This window comes from Antedon bifida, chromosome 10 (genome assembly GCF_963402885.1).
Source record: "Antedon bifida chromosome 10, ecAntBifi1.1, whole genome shotgun sequence".
Lineage (NCBI taxonomy): Eukaryota > Metazoa > Echinodermata > Crinoidea > Comatulida > Antedonidae > Antedon > Antedon bifida.
The window spans coordinates 20,543,606-20,567,419 of record NC_136235.1 but is presented as its reverse complement, the minus strand read 5'-3'; the positions used below and the strand labels follow the sequence as shown (position 1 = coordinate 20,567,419).

Here is a 23,814-nt window from a genome sequence, read left to right as displayed (position 1 = left end):
TCTATTTAAAATGCCAAGCAGTTCAGTTTAGTTCATATTACCATTTTAGTTATTGCAAATAATCAACTATTAAAGAGTAATTAGGTATATTTTACAGATGTCAAAGTTGTCTATCCGTTCTTTTATTGTTTGAAGGTTTGCATGGCAAAATCAAATGTTGATATAAAGTTTGCGGTACACCACGTATATTAGTTCTCAAAAGAACTGTTGAGTTTCTCGACGTTTCGATCAATATGCTTTGATCGTCCTCAGGAGTTCTTTTATTATTAGGGTACTGACGTTTTACATTAGTTTCAACAGCATTTCTCCATTTATTAGATACAGCACGATACTTCAATCTAAATTATCCATCATGAATAAATCGTTGGTCTGTGTTGCTGTTTTGCTGATACTGTCAGTGGTTGTTACGTCAACTGAAGGCTTGGCAGACATCGAGGTAGTATTATCAGTTTTTTTAATGTTGATAACTGAGTTTTTTTATTACCATTTTATGGAGACGTGGAGAAAATTGAGGCGCGCGCACCCTTCAACCCATTAACCCGTGAAGCGCTGGTTGGTTGGGTGTCACCGACGGAACTTCTTAAAAAGAAGCCTGTAAAATAATAATAAATTTACACTGGTGGGGCAGGTTGGTTTTGATGATGAGCCTTCCAAGAAAATCGAGGCTTATAGTTATTAGTTGGCCTATGCACCGATTGTATTATCAGAATTACTATACTTTTCGACATATCTAGATTTTTTTATATATATATTTTTTAGAACAATGCGATGAATGCCATACATGACAACAACGTCTATGAAGGGGCTAACAAGTTCCGGGGAAGAAGATTACTGAGTATTACTAGACGTCGACGATTCGGAAAAAAGACGGGTCTCTAGAATATAACATCACCAGATATCAGAACAAAGATCCAATATTTACTTCATGAGAATGACAATAGTTGGTGTGGTTTATCAGCGTATAATATAATAGTGTTCAGTTTTGGCTAAACATTTTTTGTCGTTTTTTACAAAGTCGCGTAACTTCTTTCTCCATTTAATAACATAAATTGTTATCATTATACGACTTCTTGATCCTATTTTATCTCATATCATGCATAGAAATGACAATAATAATGTTTTTTGAAAGCTTGGTTCTCTATTTTTTTTTGTATGTAACACTTTTTCAACTTTTGTTTTGATGCACACCGATTTACATATTATGATGTTTTGCATAATTGATCAACAATAAACACTAGTGCAGCACACCCAGCTTTTTATTATAGTTTGATGTTCTATCTCAAATTCTTGCCAGGACGGTCGCACGAAACTTTACGACTGTATTACGCATCATTATGACGTTGTCAGGATTTGAAATGACTAAAGCGTGGTTCCCACTAGAACGCAACGCAGCGACGTATCGACGCAAAGTGCTGTATTGCGTAATCACAAGTGGGAACGATGCAACACAGTGCTGCAAACATCGCGGGTTTGATTTCACGCAGGCGGGGGCAAACACAATTATTGGAAGGGAATTTTCTTACTTTGCGTAGGTTACGTTGCGTCGCTAGTGGGAACCAAGCTTTATAGTCTGGGTTTTACACTGAGTTTTGACTTAATATTAGTAAAAAGATAACTAATGTGGCACATTATGATTTAGTGTAACAATGTATGTATTCATCAAGAACCTCGTGGTCGATTGTTGATGGTAACCGTTGCTTGATATTATCATAATAATATTAATAATGACAGGCGCCATCTGGTCTACTGGTGCTTTTCAATCAAAACTTTAGTTTTGTCCTTATTTTAGATAAAATGATTATCGTTGACTTGCAGTAAACCAAGGAACAATAAACATTTTTATTGAATATTCTAGCTGATTATTTCTATAAATAACCTTTATATTTTCAACGACGCATAACAATGCTTTTGGCTTGTAAATATCCCCTCCTTTAGGACTGTACCCTTACGCCTATTCATCGGTTCGTTATAGTTGGCTAACATTCTCTAGTTACTCTAATAGCACTAATGTGAAGAACAAAATGGCGTTTCATATACGTATAATACTGTGAGTAGATACGTACGTAATACGTATACCATTCTCACTCCTGAGGGCGATCAAAGCATATTGATCGAAAGGTCGAGAAACTCAACAGTTCTTTTCATAACTAATATACGTGGTGTACCGCAAACTTTATATCAACATTTGATTTCGCCATGCAAACCTTCAAACAATATAATACTACTTTGAGCTTCTAAACATTTTCAGACAAAAATCGGAAGGTCGAATGGTGGGCTAACATAAAAAAGACAATAAATACAGACTTGGGTCAAGTCTATAGTATACGTTATGTAAAGGTAAACGTTGGACAAAACGGAAAATCGGTATAAAAATCTAAATTTGTTGGATGGAAGAGGATCTCTCTGTGAGTTGAAACTCCCAAGGTCCCTGGTTCGAATACTGAGAGATTACGGTATTTAATACAAGCAACACAGTAGTTCCGTGTTATTCTCGACAGTTGGTTCCAAAGCTCATAATTCAAAATTGGATTATATAAAATTTCAACATAATATTTAATAATAAAGACGGTTTAACTGATTATTAATTGGAATTTTATTGTGTATCCAACAAACGAAACTAATACCGCCTTTTGTAAAATAATATCACTGATCTATTCAGTCAAGAAGATTACACACATATTTTGTCATACAGACTTACAATTCCGTAACACGTCATGCTCGATTCGGTACACAGAATATGAAGGGCCCACTCTATACGAGACGTTTATTATTATCATTAAAACGAATGTAATTGAAATGAATTACGCCTATTTACAAATATTTCATACATAATTATAATTGTGAGAAATAATATATATACAATTATGTCTTTCCCACTTAAAGATGTATTGTCCCTTGAAACACAAAAAAATTAAAGTCAAAATATACTAAATTTTCATTGCCCATATCAAAGTAATATTAAAGTTATTCAGTTTAAGTCGAAAATTCGAGCCAAAAACAACAATTTTACGTAATTAACAGCTAAATTAATTTGATTACATTTCGTCTGGAAAACAGTCGCGATTAAAAGTAAACAAAGATTTTAAACCATGAGTATACATTATGCATGATGCTAATTAGGATTGTTTACAACTCGTCACGGTTGAGAAGGTGTTTTCACACAGATCGCGAGGAAGTTTTATGATTATGCATACAGAGTAGCCAAATAAGCGCATTGCATTATAAGATATGTTTTGATCGAAAACTTTGACTGGAAGTCAAAGTTATTTTTTGAACCAAAAAATGTCTGTATTTCAGTTAAATGATTTTTTTTCCGACTAATTTTTGGTGAAAGTTAATAACTATTATGATACTTCAGAATGACCTACTTTTTTCGAAATCTTTTTATTTTTTTGGAATTTGACAAAGGGACAATACATCTTTAAGCTTGGTTCCCACTAGAACGCAACGCAAGGACGTAGACGCAACGCAAGCGAGTTGACCAATCACACGTGACTGTTCGAATAATCCATCGCGTGAGATTGGTCAAATCACTTTGCGTTACGTCCTTCCGTTACGTTCTAGTGGGAACCAAGAAGCATTGTGAGCGAGCATAGTGAGACTCATGCATATACTAGCAGGTGAATCGAAAAACGATTTGAATAAGCATGTAGGCCTACAGGTTCACTATTTCTACTATACCGAAAACTCTCGTCGTCCGGATTCTGCGCTCGTTAAATCATGTTTCGATTGTTGTATTCAACTGTGGTGTTAGTTGTTACCGACACTGACCCCTTTCACATCGCCTCCTAGTAAAACTGTATATACGTCCGTGCGTTTTGTATGGTCTGTGCGAGCGCCGCCGCGGTGTGTGTAAACCACGCAGTTATTTAACTGCAGCGTGCGAAACAAACCGATACAAACGTGAAGCTCCGATATATTCTTATTTTCGATCATTTAAGCTAGGTTGCCACTTGGACGCAACACAAGGACGTGAACGCACCGCAAGCAATTTGACCAATCACGACGCGATACATAACACGAACTGTCGATTGTGATTGGTCAACCGACTTACATTGCGCCATGTCGCTGCATCGCGACCAATCTTTACGGTACGTATCAGAATAATGTGATAATAAACAAAACTATCTGAAGAAAAATAGGAAAACTATGCTGTGTAACTTACAAGTAAAGGGCTGCATGCTAAGTTGTTGTTTGGGGATTTTAATAAAATTACTTAAATCTAAACCTAACCAATAAGTATTCATAAATATATTCATATACATAATAATTCGGACTACCTCATAGGTATACAACTGAAATTATATTAATCAAATATATTTCGATAATTCGTAAATCCCTACAGACGCCTCCAACTGCATTATAATGCCAACTTTTTAAGGATTATATAAATACAATGAATATTCAAATACCTTATATTCCACAATAGACAAATAAAACTAACAATTCACTGATCAACTTTAAGTATGAAAAGTATAATACATACTCCTACCACCAGTGTTGGCTTCGTTAGTTAAGTCAAAATATTGAATCATAAACCTCTGTCTACACTATCAAACTTTATGTGACAAAAAAATGTGATGTGCCCATATATGGACATGATGTTGTTATATCATCATCATATTTGGGTATATCGCTACCATATTTGGGCACATCACACTTTTTGTCAAACTATTTTGATAGTGTAGACAGAGCTTAACACGAAGGAGTGCATTATAAATTTCGTACTCAAAATAACATTTCAGAATTTAATTTGTTTAAGCATGTACAGAAAAAACACACACACAGTTATACGGAAAGCAGTAATTAATATCAATATGGATACATTGTTGTAAAAAAGCGAAAATTAAATATATTGATATTTCATGTTTTATAGTTTCGAATGATTATTTCTCAACTAGAAAAATTTGTATTTGTTAACATGCTGTATGTGTCACATGATAATAACAAAATACAAAATGTGTTTCTTTGTTAATATCGTTAAATTTGCTCGAACTCTCTCGGCCAATACACGACGGGGAATGTACGAATTCAAAATACAGTTTTCCTGGTAATACAATACTGTATGTTACATTTATGCTTGGTAGCGTGAGACCAGACATTCTCTGGTACTGCTCTACCAATCCATCAACCAGACCATTTGAACAGAATAAGCCTGTTTGCTACCATACCAATACATAGGAAATAAGATAATTTGTTGGATTTGATCATGACACAGTATCTCTACTTATGGCATTAAATATCCAGTATGATGGTAAATACTGTAATACAGTATCACATGTGGTTTCTGTATAATTTGACAGTTAAGCTTAAGGCCTATGGTACAGACATCACATGTGATACATATGTGACTTCTGTATTGTATAATTTGCCTAAATACTGTACACGTTACAGATACTGTACCGAGAATCAACTGGATTACAACCTTGTTTGCTTAAAATCGTATGTAGGCATAATGTTTATTATCTAACAATAAAGCATGTCTATGTCTAATACACAATTTTGCATATTGTAATGTTATCAAAAATATATAAACAATCAAAAAACCAAGAAATGTATTGTATAAAAGCAATTGCAAGTTTTTAATGTTACCTAATTTAATATAATTTATACTACATATTTAATTGTAAAGAACTATTAACAAATAAAGTCATACAAAAGGAGAAAGAAATGTATGGTTAACATTATAAAGCGTGGTTCGCACTAGAACGCAACGCAGCGACGTACTGACGCAAAGTGCTGTATTGCGTAATCACAAGTGGGAACCGACGACGTAATAGTGCTGTAAACATCGCAGGTTTGATTTCACGCAGGCGGGGGCAAACACAATTATTAGAAGGGCATTTTCTTACGTTGCGTAGATCGCTAGTGGGAACCAAGCTTTAGTCTTAGTAGCATGTAATGATACTGCTGTACTTTAAAGCCTGGTTCCATGCACAATGCAAGAGAGTTTGACCAATTGACCATTGTGATATGATGCTGATCCATTTGTGTCGTAATTGATCAAACTATCACGCTGGACTTACTGCTTTCCATGGGAATCAAGCTTTGACCTCATAGATTTGTGAATTAATTTAATATTAATTTAACGTATTTAATAATTTATTTATTTTTATTTATTTATTTTTTAACCTGGGTTAATAATTACTTTTTACATATTTTAAACGGATATAAACCACTCGTAACTGCTATAACATTAACATCTTATATAAGTACAATAAGTTCACTTCACTGAATTGTAAATCATATTTTTATAATACACCATAATCCATCTATTCATTATATAAAATAACAAATTGTTTTAATACTTTGGAATGACAATACACACACAACTTAATGGAAAATATAGATGTAACAAAAATGAACTTGTAAGTAAAGTTATATTTGAGCAGAATTCAATTTCAAGATGTGTTCAGGCGAGTTATTTACCTGCATGACACCCAACAGAGTCACCGATAATTGTTCCACGAGGCAAACTTACCCGAACTTGCCATTTATCCCAGATATTCAAAACAAAATAACATTTGGTTGTAATCGTTTGTTCTAAATTTTCACCTTTTCAAAATACTATTTGTGGGACAGGTACATAATGTAAATATTTATAAGCATTCACTAAAAATACAGACCAACACAAATGTATATAGGAATGACAAAATGGAAATTATCATTTACTAGTAATATATTATATTACATGATGGATAAAATAAAATGATATTGTTGATGGGAAAATATTAGCGACCTTTTAGTTTTGTTTTGGGATGGTATATATACAAAAGTTCATCAATACATGTGTACAGTCAACTCTCCTAATACCACACTCCCTGAAAACTGCAAACTATCCAAAAACTTTCTAGGGGTACAAAAGGTACCAAATTCCTTCTCATTAAAAACACATTCAGAACATATCATTAGGCCAGCTGAAGGAGAGATTGGGAGAGTTAAGTGTATACGACGTTCTGTTCATTATTGGAGCTGTATTTGTTCGATGTAACGTTTGACCTTTCTCTACCATCCCAAAACAAAAGTTCGGGAAGACATATAAAACAGGTCACATTTTCTATTTCACCAACAACATCTTATGAGAAATCGCTCAGGGTAAACTACCACAATTACGAATATTGTACTGTGATAATCTCAAATTGTTTTTACAATTACTATCTTTACATTTATTGAAAACAGAACAAATAAACTGTTTTTCAATTTCACAATCCACACACAATTCTAATCTAAATTTTATACAGTTATTCCTAAAAGAATTCTACAAAACAAATCAAAGTTAAAAGGAATGTTTTTTTCCATGAATATCACAAATTTGACACACAGCAATAAAATCTACAAAACATATTTCAAATTAATTATAATTAAAAAATCATATAAAAATTCTAGAAATATTCTTGTAAAAACCCCTTTGACTTTTGTAGTCGTTTAAATTCTCCCTGATTTTAATCTTAGTACAATTTCTTTTAAACATAATTATGAAAACTGTCACTAGCTGCTAGCTAATACTAGTCTACAATGCAGACAAACTGTTGGCCCATTATAATCGTATAAAGCCTCAAACGATACAAAAACACTGATCAATAATGAGAATGGATAGGGTAGAGATAATGATGATACACACTGTATATTGATACATTCTTCAGGTAGTTCAACTCTGACACAGGCACCCGTTTGTTCTTACCTTGCAGGCTTCTATTTCTGCACAGCTTCTTGAGGCTAGACTTGCTACATCTGCATTCAAGTACGCGTGGAGGTAACTAGCACTCTAACATTCCCTTTACCTTTTCTGGCGTGGTAGAATCGCTGAGATGCTTTGTCGTGTACCTGAAAGAACACAAAAAGGAGTTTAATATATATATATTAATAGCAACCCCAGGTAACTATTACAATTATATCTCAGCATTGAAATAATCTGATTTTAACCAAGATATATTGACTACTAGCACCATTGTTATTTTATAATGAAATTCTTGTATTTTTAATGTATGTTTTTAATTTCTAAATTTTTTTTTTTTTTTAATTTTAACTAATTTTGGTTTGTCAAAATAGATTTTAATATATCGTATCTTACAACCAGACAAAAATTTTCAATCAACATGTGCTGTGCCCATATATGGACATAATAATGTCATATCACTACCATATTTAAGCATATCACTATCATATTTGGGCACATCACACTGTAGACAGAGCTTAATATTGTCTAAATGATGAATTGCTCTATTACTACAGTAATTTATGAATGTGTAAGATTAATCTACCTTAGTGCATTGAGTAATCCCTCTACTTTAGTGGCTGGTTGATCCTTCAATACTTTGATGCAACTCTTAATCTAAAATGTTAAAAGTTCAAACAATTAAGAAATGAAGCAAGTTGACTAGTAAGTCTTTAAAATTGATATATTGCCCAAGCATAGTATCAATTGAAAAACAGAGTCAGCCTTTATTTTTAAGTTTAAGTTGATTTTGTATTATTATTGCCATAAAAAAAAAACTTTCAACTTTCTAGGCTAAAATAAAGGGCACTATTATCATTACATTATTTGCATTGTATTTTTCCATACCATTTTTGTTAGAGTTTGTAAAATAGAGGGCGCTATATTGTAATACTCAATTATGAAAAAAATGACAATAGGTTTGATTGGCTTTTGGGTTAATAAGACATGACCAACATAACATTTTTTTCACACTAATTTTTTTTTAAATGATAAAGAAAAAAGAAATATAATAATACCAATAACATAATGCACAAAAAAACGTGAATTTATGGTCAATTGTGTGGATTTTGGATGGTTATAAACCGTAAGTGAAATGATTTAATACAAAAATGCTGCTTACATCGATTGGAGAACGTCTGTCGAAGGCGCCAACTGGATGGACGTGATCAAAGAGAATTATGGAGCCAACCATCACACGAAGACAAAATAACAACGTTTCGTCGTTCTGAAACCTTGCCTGATAATCCCTAATTAAACAAATTATTGTAATTATTATCAAATCTATTTGTAGTATAGTCAATGCTCTGGACATGCACAACATCAAATACAGTTAACTTTTCCAATACCAGACACCTTGGTCTAACATGTCTTGTTTTCCAAATTTATTATATTAAAATAACTGTTCAGTGCATTATTTATTACAAATTACTAGAAATGTAATGGGTTAACAAGAGAAAATTAAAAGTGTAAATTCAATTCATCACATTTTGAAAGCCTTTAGAGCACACAATGTGTTTAAACTGTGCTGCACTATTGATTATAAGCTATAACTTACTAAATACACAATAATACTTACTTATTATCTATCATTACCCTACATACAGCAGCCATGGTATGTAATAAATCTGTTGTGTTTTCAACTGGTAGCGATTTTGACTATATACATAAAAATAGTATGGTACAAGAATTAGTCAGGCAAACAATAGTCAATTATTATAAAAACAAAGACGTTGTGGGTAAATGTTAATTCATATATATAGAAGCAATGAACTAAAAATCAACATTAGCCCAGCATATGGTATCTCTCTCTCTCTATCGTTGTTCTACCCATATCTGAGTACTCATGACCATTCTGATCTCTCTATATATGGCAATCTTGCGCTTTATTGTAGCAACTGCTTATTGGGAATACGGCTTTACCACGTTCAAACACCGGTTCTCATCAGATCACCGAAGTTAAGCAACATTGGGCCTGGTTAGAGCTTGGGAGACCATCTGGGAATATTGGGTGCTGTATATGGAGCTGGGGTCCCATTATTAGCTTATTGGAAGTTTTGCTGCATCACCTTTTTTGTTCAGGCAATATTTTGTTAACAATTTCACAAATATTCTGAATATGGACATACACTGAATAGGAGTGTCTCAAAGGAAGGGTTCTACCAAAGGATGCTTTTTAAAATCGTTATTTACAGACGAACGGGCGCCGTTTGGTGGCAGTACTTGGAACGAAGGGATCCTTAGGGGGGTATAAAGATGTAGTATGTGTCGTCCACACCTGAGCACAATTCAGCCCAGTAGGTTGCAAGTCGCATGTTATTCCCCCATTTACATAAAAACCAAATTAAAACTGAAAAAAAAGGAAAAAAAAGACAGTTACTGTACCTCTGTAACAAATTTAGCTGTAACAGTACTGAGTGTGTTCAGCATTGGGTTTGCCTGGGCATAGAACAGTGACATCCTGTTGGCTGTTTCGTTACAAACTGCTAATTCAGATTCGTCATCATCCTGAAACAAGATTTAAGTAGATGTTTGTTTTTGTGAAGACATAAAAGGAAATAATATTATATACTGTACAACAAAGACCTTTAAGGAAGTATAACTTAGTATTTTTGTCTAATATTACATGCTGTATGCTAACCACAATAATTATATTATAGTTATTTTTCAATTGTTTTTGTCAATGAAAATGTGTGCCTGTGTGCACACTTATGAACAACTTATAGTACGTCATAGAAGCATTTTTCCTTAATAATTTACTACATGAAAACATTTTTGTAATGTATTTGTAAATTTATATTTAAGTTAAAGTTGCCACATATCAAAAGCTTTGCTTGCTTGTGGTTATCCTGTTTTTCACACTTTATTGTACTTCTTTTAATATTTATTATTATGAATTTGAAAAATAAAGAATATTCAATAATCAATCAATAGAGAATACTTCTAGTTGTATGAGCTATGACTCAGACAAGGAATTACTATTTATGTTTCAAACTCATATAGTAGCGAGCTTTCGCAGTAGACTAAAAATGATTGTTTAATCCATTGTATAATGCACAGATTCATCTTTTCTATAACATTAACGTCTCCCTTGTCTACCCTCTTGAAATAAAACACTGTTATTATTGTCATCAAGTGCTATCTTCATGTCTACAGCTCTTTTTATACTATCAAACTTCATGTTAAAAATGTGATGTGCCCAAATATGGTAGTGACATGACATCATGTCCATATATGGGCACATCACACTTTTTTGTTACATAAAGTTTGATAGTGTAGCTCTGTTTACACTATCAAACTTCATGTGATGTGCCCATATATGGACATGATGATGTCATATCACTACCATATTTAAGCATATCACTACCATATTTGGGCACTCTTTTTGTCAAATAGTTTGATAGTGTAGACAGAGCTTTAAGGTTAGTCAGCATGGCTTGATAGTGATGTATAAGAGGTTAGCAGCAACCCAAGAACTGCAGGATTGAACCAAGACATCCAAGTTCCTACCTTATTAACCATTTTCTTCCTGTTTAATGTCCTCCTATAATAACTAAAGTCATTCTGAATTGCTGGATTGGTCATCTAAAGAAAAAAAATATATAATGACTTTTTATAATTTGTATTATTATTTTTCAATCCCAGAATCCTATATTCAACTTCTAGATACAGACATGTGACACCCTGAGTGTCACATAACAGTGCAAACAATGGGCACTCATTTGTACATGCATAATATTCCAGTTTTGTTTTAAATATTACCTTTAAATCATCAAATGTGAGTGTGTAATGAAGTATTTCTGCAAATTGCTTGGACAAAGCTTGTTGCGTCTCAAGATGTTGAGTGGGCGACATTTCATCGGAACACAATACAAAAAGTAGCTGTTCTACTACGGTTTCTTAAAAAAAGAAGAAAAAAACAAATGAATGTAGTAAAAGAACATGAGAATTAGATTTGGTAGAGATACAACCAAATTGGATAAGGTGACCTAGGTTGGTCCTCGGCCCATGCAAATCGATAGCTCCCTATTAGTGAATATGACCAGTGTTCTGAATTAGTCAAATCACCAAAAACATTGTATGGCTCTCTAAAGACATCAGGCTCAAACCTTGATGAACACAAACTACTGACATTGACTTTATATCTTTACTTAATCTTGGTTCCTACTAGGACGCAACGCAAGGACGTAAACTCAATGCAAGCGAGTAGGCCAATGACAAGCGACAGTTCGAATAATCCATCGCTTGTGATTGGTCAAATCCCTTACGTTGCGTTAAGTCGTTGTATTGCATCCTAGTGGGAATCAAGCTTTATACTATATACTTTAAAATTCAAGGAAACTAGATTCTGTAGTGTAGTTTTTATTTAAGTAACTATTCTCATTTTAATTTTATTACATCTTTAAATCCTATTAATTATTTCCTGTAAGTATGTTATGATCATTTATGGTTAGCTACTACATTTATAAAAAGATGGTTATTAATCCGGAAGTGTTTCACTTTAGAAGGTTATTTTTAAATCTTAATTATGTTTAAAAAAGAATTGCTTGCAGGGAATTATTTCAACTGTTTGTTCATATGGCTTAATATCCATTAAAAAAAAACGCTGTGCTTAATAAAAATTTCACACTCGTGTATTGAATGTTTAAACTCCCCTTCAATCAAAATGTACACCTACAGAAAACAGCATAGCCCTTTTTTGGCCTTACACAGTTATAATAATAATACAGTATATATTCATTTGTTGAATCTGTAGCACTCACAAAATGCGGTCAAGAAACAAAACAGAAAATGTTAAAAAACAAGAACACACCTGATGTAACTGAACTATCAAAAGTAATATAATTTACATAAGCAACAATACAATGTTTGTTGCTAGTAAAATAAAATCGTTACCTAAAATGCACGAATATTCATAGTATGTTTTCAACTTCGTTACAAGTGGACATACGGCACGCCATGCGATTTCTTGAAGTTCATCATTTCTAGGATTTGAAATGGCCTGTTAAAAAAATTTAATTGTTCTGTTATTTTGAATGCATTTTCACAATATTAAATATTTGGAACTATAATTCAAATTGTGTATCTTTCATGTAAAAATACATATTGATAATAATATTAATTATTATTTAAAATGCACACTCCTTTATAAATGTTCCACATGAATGAACATAGTGCGTAATAATAGAATAGTCCATTTTGGAATTATAATTAATCAACATCAGGTCAGTAGTACAGTATATACTGACCTGGGAAAAAAAGAAGAAAGGTCAGTAGTACAGTATATACTGACCTGGGAAAAAAAGAAGCAAGGTCAGTAGTACAGTATATACTGACCTGGGAAAAAAAGAAGCAAGGTCAGTAGTACAGTATATACTGACCTGGGAAAAAAAGAAGCAAGGTCAGTAGTACAGTATATACTGACCTGGGAAAAAAGAAGCAAAACATGTCATTTGAAATCCATATATTTTTGTGACATGTTGACTACACTTGACTGCTACATAATTACAGATGATTTATTTTCCAAAATGTTATTTCAAATCCAACAAAGAAAATTCCAAGAAAATGTATGGAATATATAATGTACAGTATAACAAAATAGATTATCAAATGTTTGAACAATTTTCGACTTTTAAAGAAAATATGATATATGTGTTTTAGTATAAGAATAATAACTATAAGTCAACCTCCTGAATTGGTGATAATTTTTTCTTTTAATGTCTAATACTGCCGTCTCGTTGCTTTACTTACTTCTCGAATTTCGTCACCCGCTCCTTGATAATTCCGAAGGTCATCCAGTATGTCTGGAAATTTATCAAGCTCGGCCCTCACTTGTTGCCATATAGCCTGCTCCTTCTCTGTGGGTTGTGCATCTATGGTGAGGAAAAACGGGGTATAAATTGGTCAAACTACATCATGGAATTTCTTAGAACATTTGTTTTCTTCAAATCATTTTATATTTAATTATAATCTTTACATATAGGTTACTCGGTGATGAAATTTAAAGGTAGGTTCCAAGACATTAAAATTCTGTATAAGGTTTAAATTCTGTTGACACTAGACCTGAGCCAACTCAACTGTAGCATTTATTGAGTTGCCTTAGTTCGCACTAGGACTTAGCGCAACGCATGTTGACCAATGACAAGCGACAGTTCGAATAATCCATCACTTGTGATTGGTCAAATCACTTTACATTGCATTAGATCGTTGTGTTGCATCTCTAGTGGGAACCAAGCATTAGGGATCGCGTAACAATTATTCTACTGCAATTACTGCAGTAACTTCTGTTACACTTTAGCAATTTGTAATTATTTGGCAAGACTTCCATTGGCAAGGGAGGGAGAATATTAATAATCTTCTTTCCTTACTTTCAAAGTCTAGAAAGAAGTCAGCACGATTACCATCATCTTCTCTACCAGCACCCAAAATCTTCAATAGATTACCCATAGTTCTCACCTGCATACAAAAGAGAAAAAAAGAAATAGTTACTCTACCTACTGTAATAATAATAATAATAATATATAAGATTTGTTAACATATCCACTAAAGTGCTCAAGGCGCTGTGGACTAGATGTTACACTTTCAATAACATGCTCATTCTCCCCTAAGGGTCTCGTCATGTACTTCCCTGTATGTAAAGTAGTAGTCTCTGAAGTTTGCCCAATATACAGTAATATATATTTAATAAAAGTAATGAAATAATAAATGGACAATAATAATTGAATGAACATGTAATTATAAATGCAATGGCAACCACAGTTGTCTCAAGAGTTTGTTTTCACCAACCTGCAGTAAACAACTCAACCTTTATTTTCTCATTTATGATCTCTTAAAATGGATAAAACATAGCTAGGAACTTTCAGACGGTATTATTGGAAATCATAAATTGTGCAGGCTCACAGTTTGCTATTGTGCTTATTATTATTACTTTGTCATATTTATTTTTACAAAACTACTACTACTACTATATTCATGGTAGTGTAGTATTATAGTAAATGTTGAATTTATATCACTCAATAGTTTTACATTTACATTTTAGTTTTTTTACATCTGTTTTATAAAGAAGTCAGTTTTAATTGTTATTTTTTGTAAACTGTTAAGAATATCAACTTCTGTTGCATTTTAAGTACAATATCGAATAAACCGAATAAATTAATATCAACTTTATATAATATTTATTTTCAGTATTGTCTGGTATAGAATACAGTACTATAATATTACTGTATTGCACTGTATATATATATACTGTTGGTCTACTTTTATGAATAAACTGTACATTGGGGTACAGTACTATCAGTATGCTACTAAATATTGAAAATTCAAGTAAGACTGATGTGTTCCCCCAAGAGGACCAAATAGTCAGGATATCAGGACCACTCAGGATGTACATCAGCCTAAAATCAGCCCATGTGAGGTCATAGCCAGACAGAAAAAGGTCACTGTATCATACTATACAATTATATTTCTAGTTGGTTTCTGAAAATCTGAATTCTGTATGTGTGTATTTTAATAATAAAAGTAAAATTTAATATTGCTCTACATTGTTGGTAACATGCAGATACAGAGTTGTACAAGTGTTATGTCACAGTAATATGTGACATGCTACAGTATGAGTATGATAGTTTTATATTCATGTTCAATGCTTTCTAAGATGTGTATTGGTTTCGGTAACTGTTCAAAACTTAAATCATAATACTTTTTTAATTGATTTGTGCCTAGTCACACATGTTAAATATACATCGGTGAATTAACATGTGTGAGTTTTGTGTACTGTATTTGTTACCATTTTATTAAATTTTGATTTGAACAGATAGAGTACAGTATACCAATTTGTGTATCATACAGTGACTCCAGTAGCGAAGGCATGTCACATGACATGGTGTAGTGACAAAATTACCGTACAGTATACAACTTTATATAGTACGCATATGCCTCTAACTTATTTTAATGTTTATGTCGAATATGTTGATTAAACAATACAATACATTAGAAAGAAATCAAGAATAGTTTCTGTAAAATTAATTATTCTATATGACAATTGAAAATGAAATTAACAGCAACTTTAATTTCACTGATGACTAATACAACACAATTGTAAAAAAATCACAAACACTTGACTTGGTTGGAGTAGATACTGTACAATGCATAAAAGGAAGTTGAATACAGTAATTTGAATATAATTTGTAATAATTGACAGAAATGGATGTAAAAATAACTTCAATAATGGGTGGTGACAAATTGATATCAAAATGCAAATTTATCTTCAACTAATAAAAAAAAAACACAATGCACGATAATGTTTAGACATGTCTTCCAAGTCAGTAATTATGTTTTTAAATTTGTATTTAAAAACATTAAAAGTATATTCCATATTCTCATAAACAACCCTGTTAAAAAAATCATCAAAATACTGTACATAACTCATGTACAAGTTGCTGTAAGCAGTATTGAACATTAGATTACAAATAAATGTGCTAGAACTAATAATAATATGCCATTGATTCAAAGGAGATTGCATGTTTGCTTGTTTGTTCACATACTGTAGTGTACAGTGCTAATTGTATTTGTCAATGTCTGATTGGGCTTGCGCTTAAAATGTACTTAAACCTGATGAGGCATATGAGGGCTAGAGAATGCCGATGCATCGTAATAGCTCTTTCAGCTTTTGCACTGAAACGTGAATGAACACTAGCCAATGAAACGAAGCACACAGCTATTATATTACATTTTATACAGATGCCAAGCTGGATGTCTCAGAGACAGATTGCGCCAGTACCAACACTTTATTTGAAACACATTTGACTTTAAACTAAACGTACATATTACAAAAGGGAGAGTTACTAGTGGAGATTACACTATTGTAGCTTTATTATACATATTAATATATAGTGGACTGAACCCCTCCTTTTCAGGGGACATCCCTATTAAGATGACACTTTGCCATGAAACCAACAAGTGCTAATAATTATATGTTTTAACACTGCCAACAATAATACTAAATAGCATTTTTCATCAATACATTTGGAGTATATTTTTACATGGCAAAGATACAGGTCATGGACAATACCACTAATAGGGGAATCCAATACAATTGTTAACAGTTTTAATCATTGTCTTTGAGGGGAGAGACAATACAATACAATACTGTAATGTCTGTTTATCCGAGGTAAACTTTCTTTTATTGGATCTCCTGGGACTTAACTAAAAACATTACTGTACAATAATACATTTTACAGTACATGATATGGAACTTATGGGAGGGCTGTATATCAGTTTTCAACAAAATAGACCACTGTAGTGTACTGTACAACTCTTATTTGTAATATACAACAAATACATATAAAACAATAGGTACCTACTTTACATTATAAACACTTCAATAAACAACTGTACATTAGTATAAGCAAGCTTGTTAGTACTGTACAGTAGCACATTTCTAACTTATAAACAGTTAGTTAGTTCAACAACAATTCCTTCTTTTGTTAACTATTTACCTCATAATATTAACAATCAAAGGGAAAGTCCCTTTATGTGTGCAAATATGAAAAACCTGAGAACTTTTTTAATATAAATATTAGTACATAATTTGAATGGTGGTGGTGGTCACTATTAAAGTAGAGGGAAATTTTCCCCGTATCCCCACAGGGGAGTGCCCACCGGATGTGCTGACCGGTCGTGGGCGACCAATGTTTAATATATATGTTGTTTAACAATAATTGTTGTTGTATGTTTTATGTACGTACAGTACATATGCATTTAAATAATAGTCACCAAACTGACAAGCACTCGCTTCTTTTTGGTGTACTGTTGGGTGGTGTTGTTGTTGTAAAATTGTAATAATATTAAAAGCGGTCTAATGCAGTTTAGATAAATTTAGTACTTGTCTTTGTTTGTATGTAAAATTGATAAATTCATTCATTAACTTTTTTGAAGGTGTCTATATAATATATTAAATAAGGGTTCTACCTTATAGTTGTAATTTTAATTATGTTTTTTTGTGAAATAAAGTAAATACTTTAAATCACAATATAAATCCGCGAACATTTTAAACAAATTGAAAACAAGGCCATTCTTTCTAAGAAAAACATTAATATGCACACAATGTAAACTGGATATTTAGTTACACAACTTGTACAATCTGGTGTTTGTTTTTAATACTATACTACGTAAAACGTAAGTATTATACAGTAATGCAAACTTTGGATTATCATAAAAAAAAATGTACTGTAGTAAGGCTCCACCCAAAACCAACTTACACCCATTCCCTCCCATTGTTGTTGCCTCCCCAGTATTAACAGTACCTGCTTACAGTGTGCTATGTATTCCTCTCACTCCCCACCTAATCTTTACTGGTACTACAACCTGATATTTTAGCAGTTAAAAAGTACAAAATTGAATTAAATGGCATGTCTGTATTAGAAGCAATTACAAATTAATTTGCATTCCAATGTACAGTACGTTATGCGCTATGAATTTGTAATGACTACAACTATCCCTCAGATTATATTCATAAAAAGTACATTACATTCTAAAAAGTGCTTAATTGCATAATTGATGATAGTAACAGCAAAACACTGTGCTTGCTATTATGGAAGAATTTTTCTAAAAACAAAACAAAATATACATTTTAAAACAAACAAAGCAGCTATCTATTATCTAAACCAAACCATTTATGGAAATCAAAACCTACATTTTTCGCACTAAAATCACTCACTATCACAGAAAATTTCAGGTAGGAAAAAATATGTTTTTCTACATATTAATGTTCAAGTTTATTTAGTTATTCAATTTACAGTATACATTGTATTTTAAACTACTGTGTCTGTAGCCTAGACATAGACAGACATCGCTTTATTCATCCATAAATTTGGAAATTACAGTGTTTTTGGCTTTCTCTTTCAATAAATATAAAAACAGAATTAAAAAAAAACAAAAGAATATAACTAACGAACATATCTTCTATTGAAAAGGCCTAATTCTAGTACAGAAAGGGAAAAGGGGGTGGGGGGGGGGGGGGGGGAGGAGTGGGTTAAATAAGTGTGTCATTATGTTATTGTGGTATTGGCATATAGTACAGTGTGCTGTGCAGCCTATACCACATGAATCCTGTGTACAATCAAACATGCTATCATCACATGGATTGTGGTGGGAAATCCTACTGTATAATATTAACCATAGAATGATTTCAAAGAATATCATTGCCAACATTGGTTAAGCGTACATTGTATTTTATAGTTCACAGAAGGATGTTTTACTCTGAAAATAATACAATACATAGAATCATTGTTATTGTGTTCAAAACAATTTTGTTTTCAAGAAAGTTCCGCTATTTTTTTTTTTCTACTATTACAGTACTATTGTTATACGTACAGTTACACTGTAACTAGATGTTTTCGTTTATTTGTATACTAGTTTCTATCATTTGTTTTGTAACAGTGTACAATATTACTACAAGGATACAGTATGTTATGGACAGGAGTGGGAACACCAATCTTCAAATTCTTGGATCCACCCTAAAGCATACAGTAAACTATCCGCCGGCCAGACTAAATGAACTAAACATGGTCGTCGTCATAAATAAAAGGCTCTCTACTAATTACTGGTGTGTAGGCCTCCATTTATATGAATAGTTTAGAGGTGTGTCTCTAACCAGCTAGGCCTAACCGAATATATTAATAATGTCCTTTAATTTATCCCTTATTAAAATATATAGGCCTACCTACTCCATCCAGCCTACTCTGTACATTTGATAAATACACATGTCACAAACACAAATATTTAATTTATTAATAATTATTTTGGACTTACCAAATCACAGGAATACAGAAAGGATATAGTCAGTTCGTTAGACTAGCTAGGCCCTCTTTATTAGGCCTTCTGTATACCAGATGGGTGTTGTTGCAGCACAGATGACTCACTCAGCGTCGTAGGCGTGTGAACGAATAGCAGGCAGACGGGCAAGACTCACTCGCTCCCGGTGGTGGTGTGGGTGATAAACACACGCAAAAACTCAAACGTTCTCTGTCTGGTGTCAGATAGCTGTTAAATGAATGCTACAAATACAATTACCAAAATAAAATATAGAGGACTTTAAAAAAAAAACTTCACATAAAATCAATTACCAATCATAAATATTATTTTTAAATCGAGTAATTTCCGGGTATAACTTACTCTAGGCCTAGTCGTCCCCGCGAGATAGGTGTCTCTCTGATCTGTAAACCGGAAGTAACGCTTTTGTCGGTATATATCTCAAATATTCTTAATTGAGGGCGCAATATCAAAAGCAACACGAAAAATGTATTTAAATAGAATATACTGTATATATAATATTATAAGAAATCCGAAGCTTATTATCTCTATGATGTAGTCTAGATAGTTGATGAAGTTAGTTGAGAATTGTTTTTTCTGGTTTTCTTTGCATAGTTTTGACAAAAATATATTGAATAGAACTACCGTATGAAAACATTTAAAGCTGGAAATAAGATAAGAAGGACGTACATGCTACTAAAAAAAGAAAAAACGAATATTTTACGTTTCGTTTAGGAATTTAAACTTTTTTTACGTTGAAACTGGTTGGTAGATGAAAAATTAAAGTACCAATCGAAAATCGTTTGCAAATAGTTATGTTGTGACTCAAAATTAGTTAAAGAAGAGTATCAATTAATTTGTCGAACGCTTACAACCGAATTTTCCCAATCAAAATGTGTTTAAAAAAAACAACGGAAATGAAAAATTACATTAAATAAATACAATTCAAGAGCCTCTTTATTGGAATCAATAGCTCTGCATGCTGCTTTGATTGGATCAGAAATCACGCGAAAGCATGGCGTACCTCTGTCGCGCATACAACGCGCATACGCAGTTTTTATCAGAAAAAGAGAGAGAGAAGCATGCTGCTGCAGACTATACAAAAAGTGACATCCTACTTTTGACATCTTGAAATTTCTTGTTTAGTGCAGCTTGCCTACAAAAAACCTCCGATATATTATATCAAATCGTGACATAGAGATACGGGGTATTATCGCAATGTCTTCTGGAGCATTCGTAATTCTGTGTCTTATTAGTTTATCCGTTTTAGACACAAGTATGGCTACAAATTATACACTTGGTTTTTTGGTTGCGTTTAGTGATCCACTCACCTCGACGCTTCCCGGCGATCCCATAGCAGGGGCGCTTCCCCTTGCCATGGAGCACATCAATGCGGGTTCATATTTGCCAGACGGTAAGAATGTGTCTAAAATATTCTATTTTTATTTTTATTTAATTTAAGATAATTTAGGATTTTCTCTGGGTGTGGCAGTCAATCGATCATGAACGAGCAATAATCATGTAATTTCCTGGATGGACAATCAAAAAGAAATTTTCCAGACGCTGACATGACAAACGGTCCATCCATCATGGATGACATGGTGGCTTTCTTGGAAATGTTCTCTAGTTACACATGGTCTCTAGTCTCGACTAGATGCCACTCTCTGTGTAAACTGTAAAACATGACTCCGTCAATATAAATAGCTTAATCGAAAATAATTAACATTAAAAAAAAAGGTCTTTCCAAAAAATATATCAGTTACTAGGCCCTAGAGGCTAGGATATTATGATGATTTATGATTATGAATAAACTTTGTCTCCAACAACTTATTAAAATACAGTATACTAATATACTAATATATAATAATATATATATATAATATATATATAATAATGTAGGTGTAGCCTAGGCCTAGGCCGGCCTAAACTAGAGAAAGAATTCCACTCGTCCATATCATGGCCTAAGCTTCTTCTACATACACTAGTACTAGTAGTATCCTTTAGGACTCTTGGTCTTAATTAATATAGGCCTATAGGCCTAGATAGTAGGTTGCTCTAACAAATCACAATTAAGTTAGGCCTATATCCATTTTCCAGGTGACTTTCTCGAATGGAGATTTTTTGATACCGAGTGTAACGTCAATAAAGGATTGGAAGCTATTGCAGACATGTGGAGAGACGGTGCAGTTGGAATTGTTGGACCCGGTTGTTCCTGTGATTACGAAGCCAAACTTACTTCCGCTCTCCAGATTCCGATGCTGGATTATGTAGGCCTTATCATATCAATTCAATTGTATCAATTTATTAATAATTATTAAATTATGTATAATTGTCTATACTCGATTTTTAATAACCACTGTACTGTATACGTCTAAAACTTTAATGAAACAAAATATATATTATTTTGAGAGTGTAAAAAAAATTACCTGCATGGTTGTGTTAACTTAATAGTTAACAGATATTCTCGTTACCGTTTAAACATAGCATTGTTTAATATTTAATTTTCTAGGGTTGTGAAGATCAGAAAGTATCTAACAAAGATTTGTACCCGTACTATGCTCGTGTATTGCCGTCTAGCCGAGATATCGCGTATACGTTGTTGGAGACAATAAAGATGTGGGACTGGAAGAGGGTATGTAAACAAAAGTAAAAATGACGATAATAAACTTTCTATGACGATAATTATTAAATAATTGACATCTTCAATCGATGCTTTAAAAACGGTTTAAATAAAACACACCGTTTAGTTCTTTGTAATTCAATTCATTATTATTTCAAGCTTTTATTTCTAAACTAAGCTCATTGGGGGACAATCTGGTGATATATATACGACATGACAATCAACATGATTTGTCAAGTCGGGGGAAATGCAATGCGCGCGCGATAATAACTGTATAGTGTGTGACTATTTTATTGCAGGTATCATTCATAGTAGTGAACAATACAAAATGGACGTACACTTACGACTTCGTCAAAGAACTATTCGAAGAAAATGAGATTATAACAAACCACGAGATATTCATCGAACCTGGGTATAACCCTTACATGACCATCTACATGGATTATGAAACCAATCTACCGACGGACACTCACGATTGCTACCTAGGAGTACGCAATGGGAATGATAGGTACATCTGCTATCATAAAAATCCTTTTGATGACATCATTGAAAACACAAAAGCAGACACCAGAAGTGAGTCAAACTGTATTGTAGGTCTATAATAATGTATAATAATAATACTATCCTGGATTTATATAGCGCCTAATGTTGTGAAATCTCTAAGCGCTGAACATTATTACCCCAGTCATTTTTTGGATCAAACATGGAAACATACTCCCATAATAATGCAGCTAGTAATCAGCACAAAGTTGTGCCTATTTAATAATAATTGAATATGCCAAATTGCACCCAAAAAAAAAATTAATTATAAAAAACTGTAATTTAAAGCCAAAAAACAGTCAAATTGGCTGCCAGCCAATAGGTTTTTGGTTGAATTTAACCGTTTATTTTGTCATTTTATAAGTGAAAACATTATTTTTGGGGGTTTTTCTTATCTACGGAAGTAAATGACCTATTCAAAGTCTGATTTTATTAACCTTTATTTTTCATTTTTGGGGGACAATACATCTTTAAAGAAACTTTGGTTCTCGGCCGTATCAACGCATCACGTGTACAGCGGGCCTTTTCTTTTTTTAAAGATAAAGTATACCAACCTCATTAATTAACGAATCCAATACAATTATCGAGCACATCGGTTATGTTTATCAAAGAGCATCAAACCGGTAAAACGAGCAATCGTGTTCAATTTAACTAACACATAATATATTCTTCGTCTTTTTGCAGTTTATGTCTTTCTTGGCGAGTATCTGACTCTACGTCGCTTTGGAATACAGGCGGAATTAAAGGGTATGTTCGATGAAAATAAGTACGCGATTGTTGGCGGAATTATGGACTATATGGACAGAAATACACAAGAATTTCATTATGTTGTTGGCAAGTATAGTATAAACAATTTTACAGTACCGGTAACGTACATATAGCGATTTGAAAGATAACGTTTAAATTATGAAATTACATCAAAGTGATTGATTGGTTTCATTACTCTTACAAAATCTTATAAAAAATGGATTACATTTTAAAAATTAACTTAAAAACATAAATGCTCGGACACTATAGCTTTTACAAAATAAACATAGAGTTATTAGCTGTTTATAAACTATACAATCCAGAGACTAATTTCGCCAGTGTAGCATAACAAAAAGCTATACAAAAAAAACTTATTGCTACACAT

The 23,814-nt window shown here is 32.7% G+C and overlaps 2 protein-coding genes and 1 long non-coding RNA gene across 3 annotated transcripts; 2 read left to right on the top strand and 1 right to left on the bottom strand.

Annotated features, from left to right (window-relative positions):
- The first annotated feature begins 318 nt into the window (after positions 1 to 318).
- Positions 319 to 5,876, top strand: LOC144854691 (uncharacterized). The gene is made up of 3 exons (XR_013614662.1): positions 319 to 436; positions 760 to 1,537; positions 5,862 to 5,876. It is a non-coding gene; the product is annotated as an uncharacterized LOC144854691 (long non-coding RNA).
- Positions 2,566 to 19,908, bottom strand: LOC144854690 (CYFIP-related Rac1 interactor B-like). The gene is made up of 12 exons (XM_078712634.1): positions 19,886 to 19,908; positions 19,523 to 19,753; positions 14,083 to 14,170; positions 13,466 to 13,587; positions 12,611 to 12,716; positions 11,477 to 11,613; positions 11,225 to 11,299; positions 10,100 to 10,222; positions 9,294 to 9,373; positions 8,838 to 8,964; positions 8,262 to 8,332; positions 2,566 to 7,824 (listed from the first exon to the last, which is right to left on the bottom strand). The coding sequence occupies exons 3-12, from the start codon at positions 14,159 to 14,161 to the stop codon at positions 7,758 to 7,760; spliced, it is 987 nt and encodes a 328-aa protein (XP_078568760.1). The 5' UTR covers positions 14,162 to 14,170; positions 19,523 to 19,753; positions 19,886 to 19,908; the 3' UTR covers positions 2,566 to 7,757.
- An 815-nt stretch (positions 19,909 to 20,723) lies between these two features.
- Positions 20,724 to 23,563, top strand: LOC144853535 (resact receptor-like). Its single transcript, XM_078711230.1, has 5 exons — positions 20,724 to 20,936; positions 21,620 to 21,789; positions 22,032 to 22,154; positions 22,442 to 22,715; positions 23,367 to 23,563. The coding sequence occupies exons 1-5, from the start codon at positions 20,741 to 20,743 to the stop codon at positions 23,561 to 23,563; spliced, it is 960 nt and encodes a 319-aa protein (XP_078567356.1). The 5' UTR covers positions 20,724 to 20,740.
- The last annotated feature ends 251 nt before the right edge of the window (positions 23,564 to 23,814 follow it).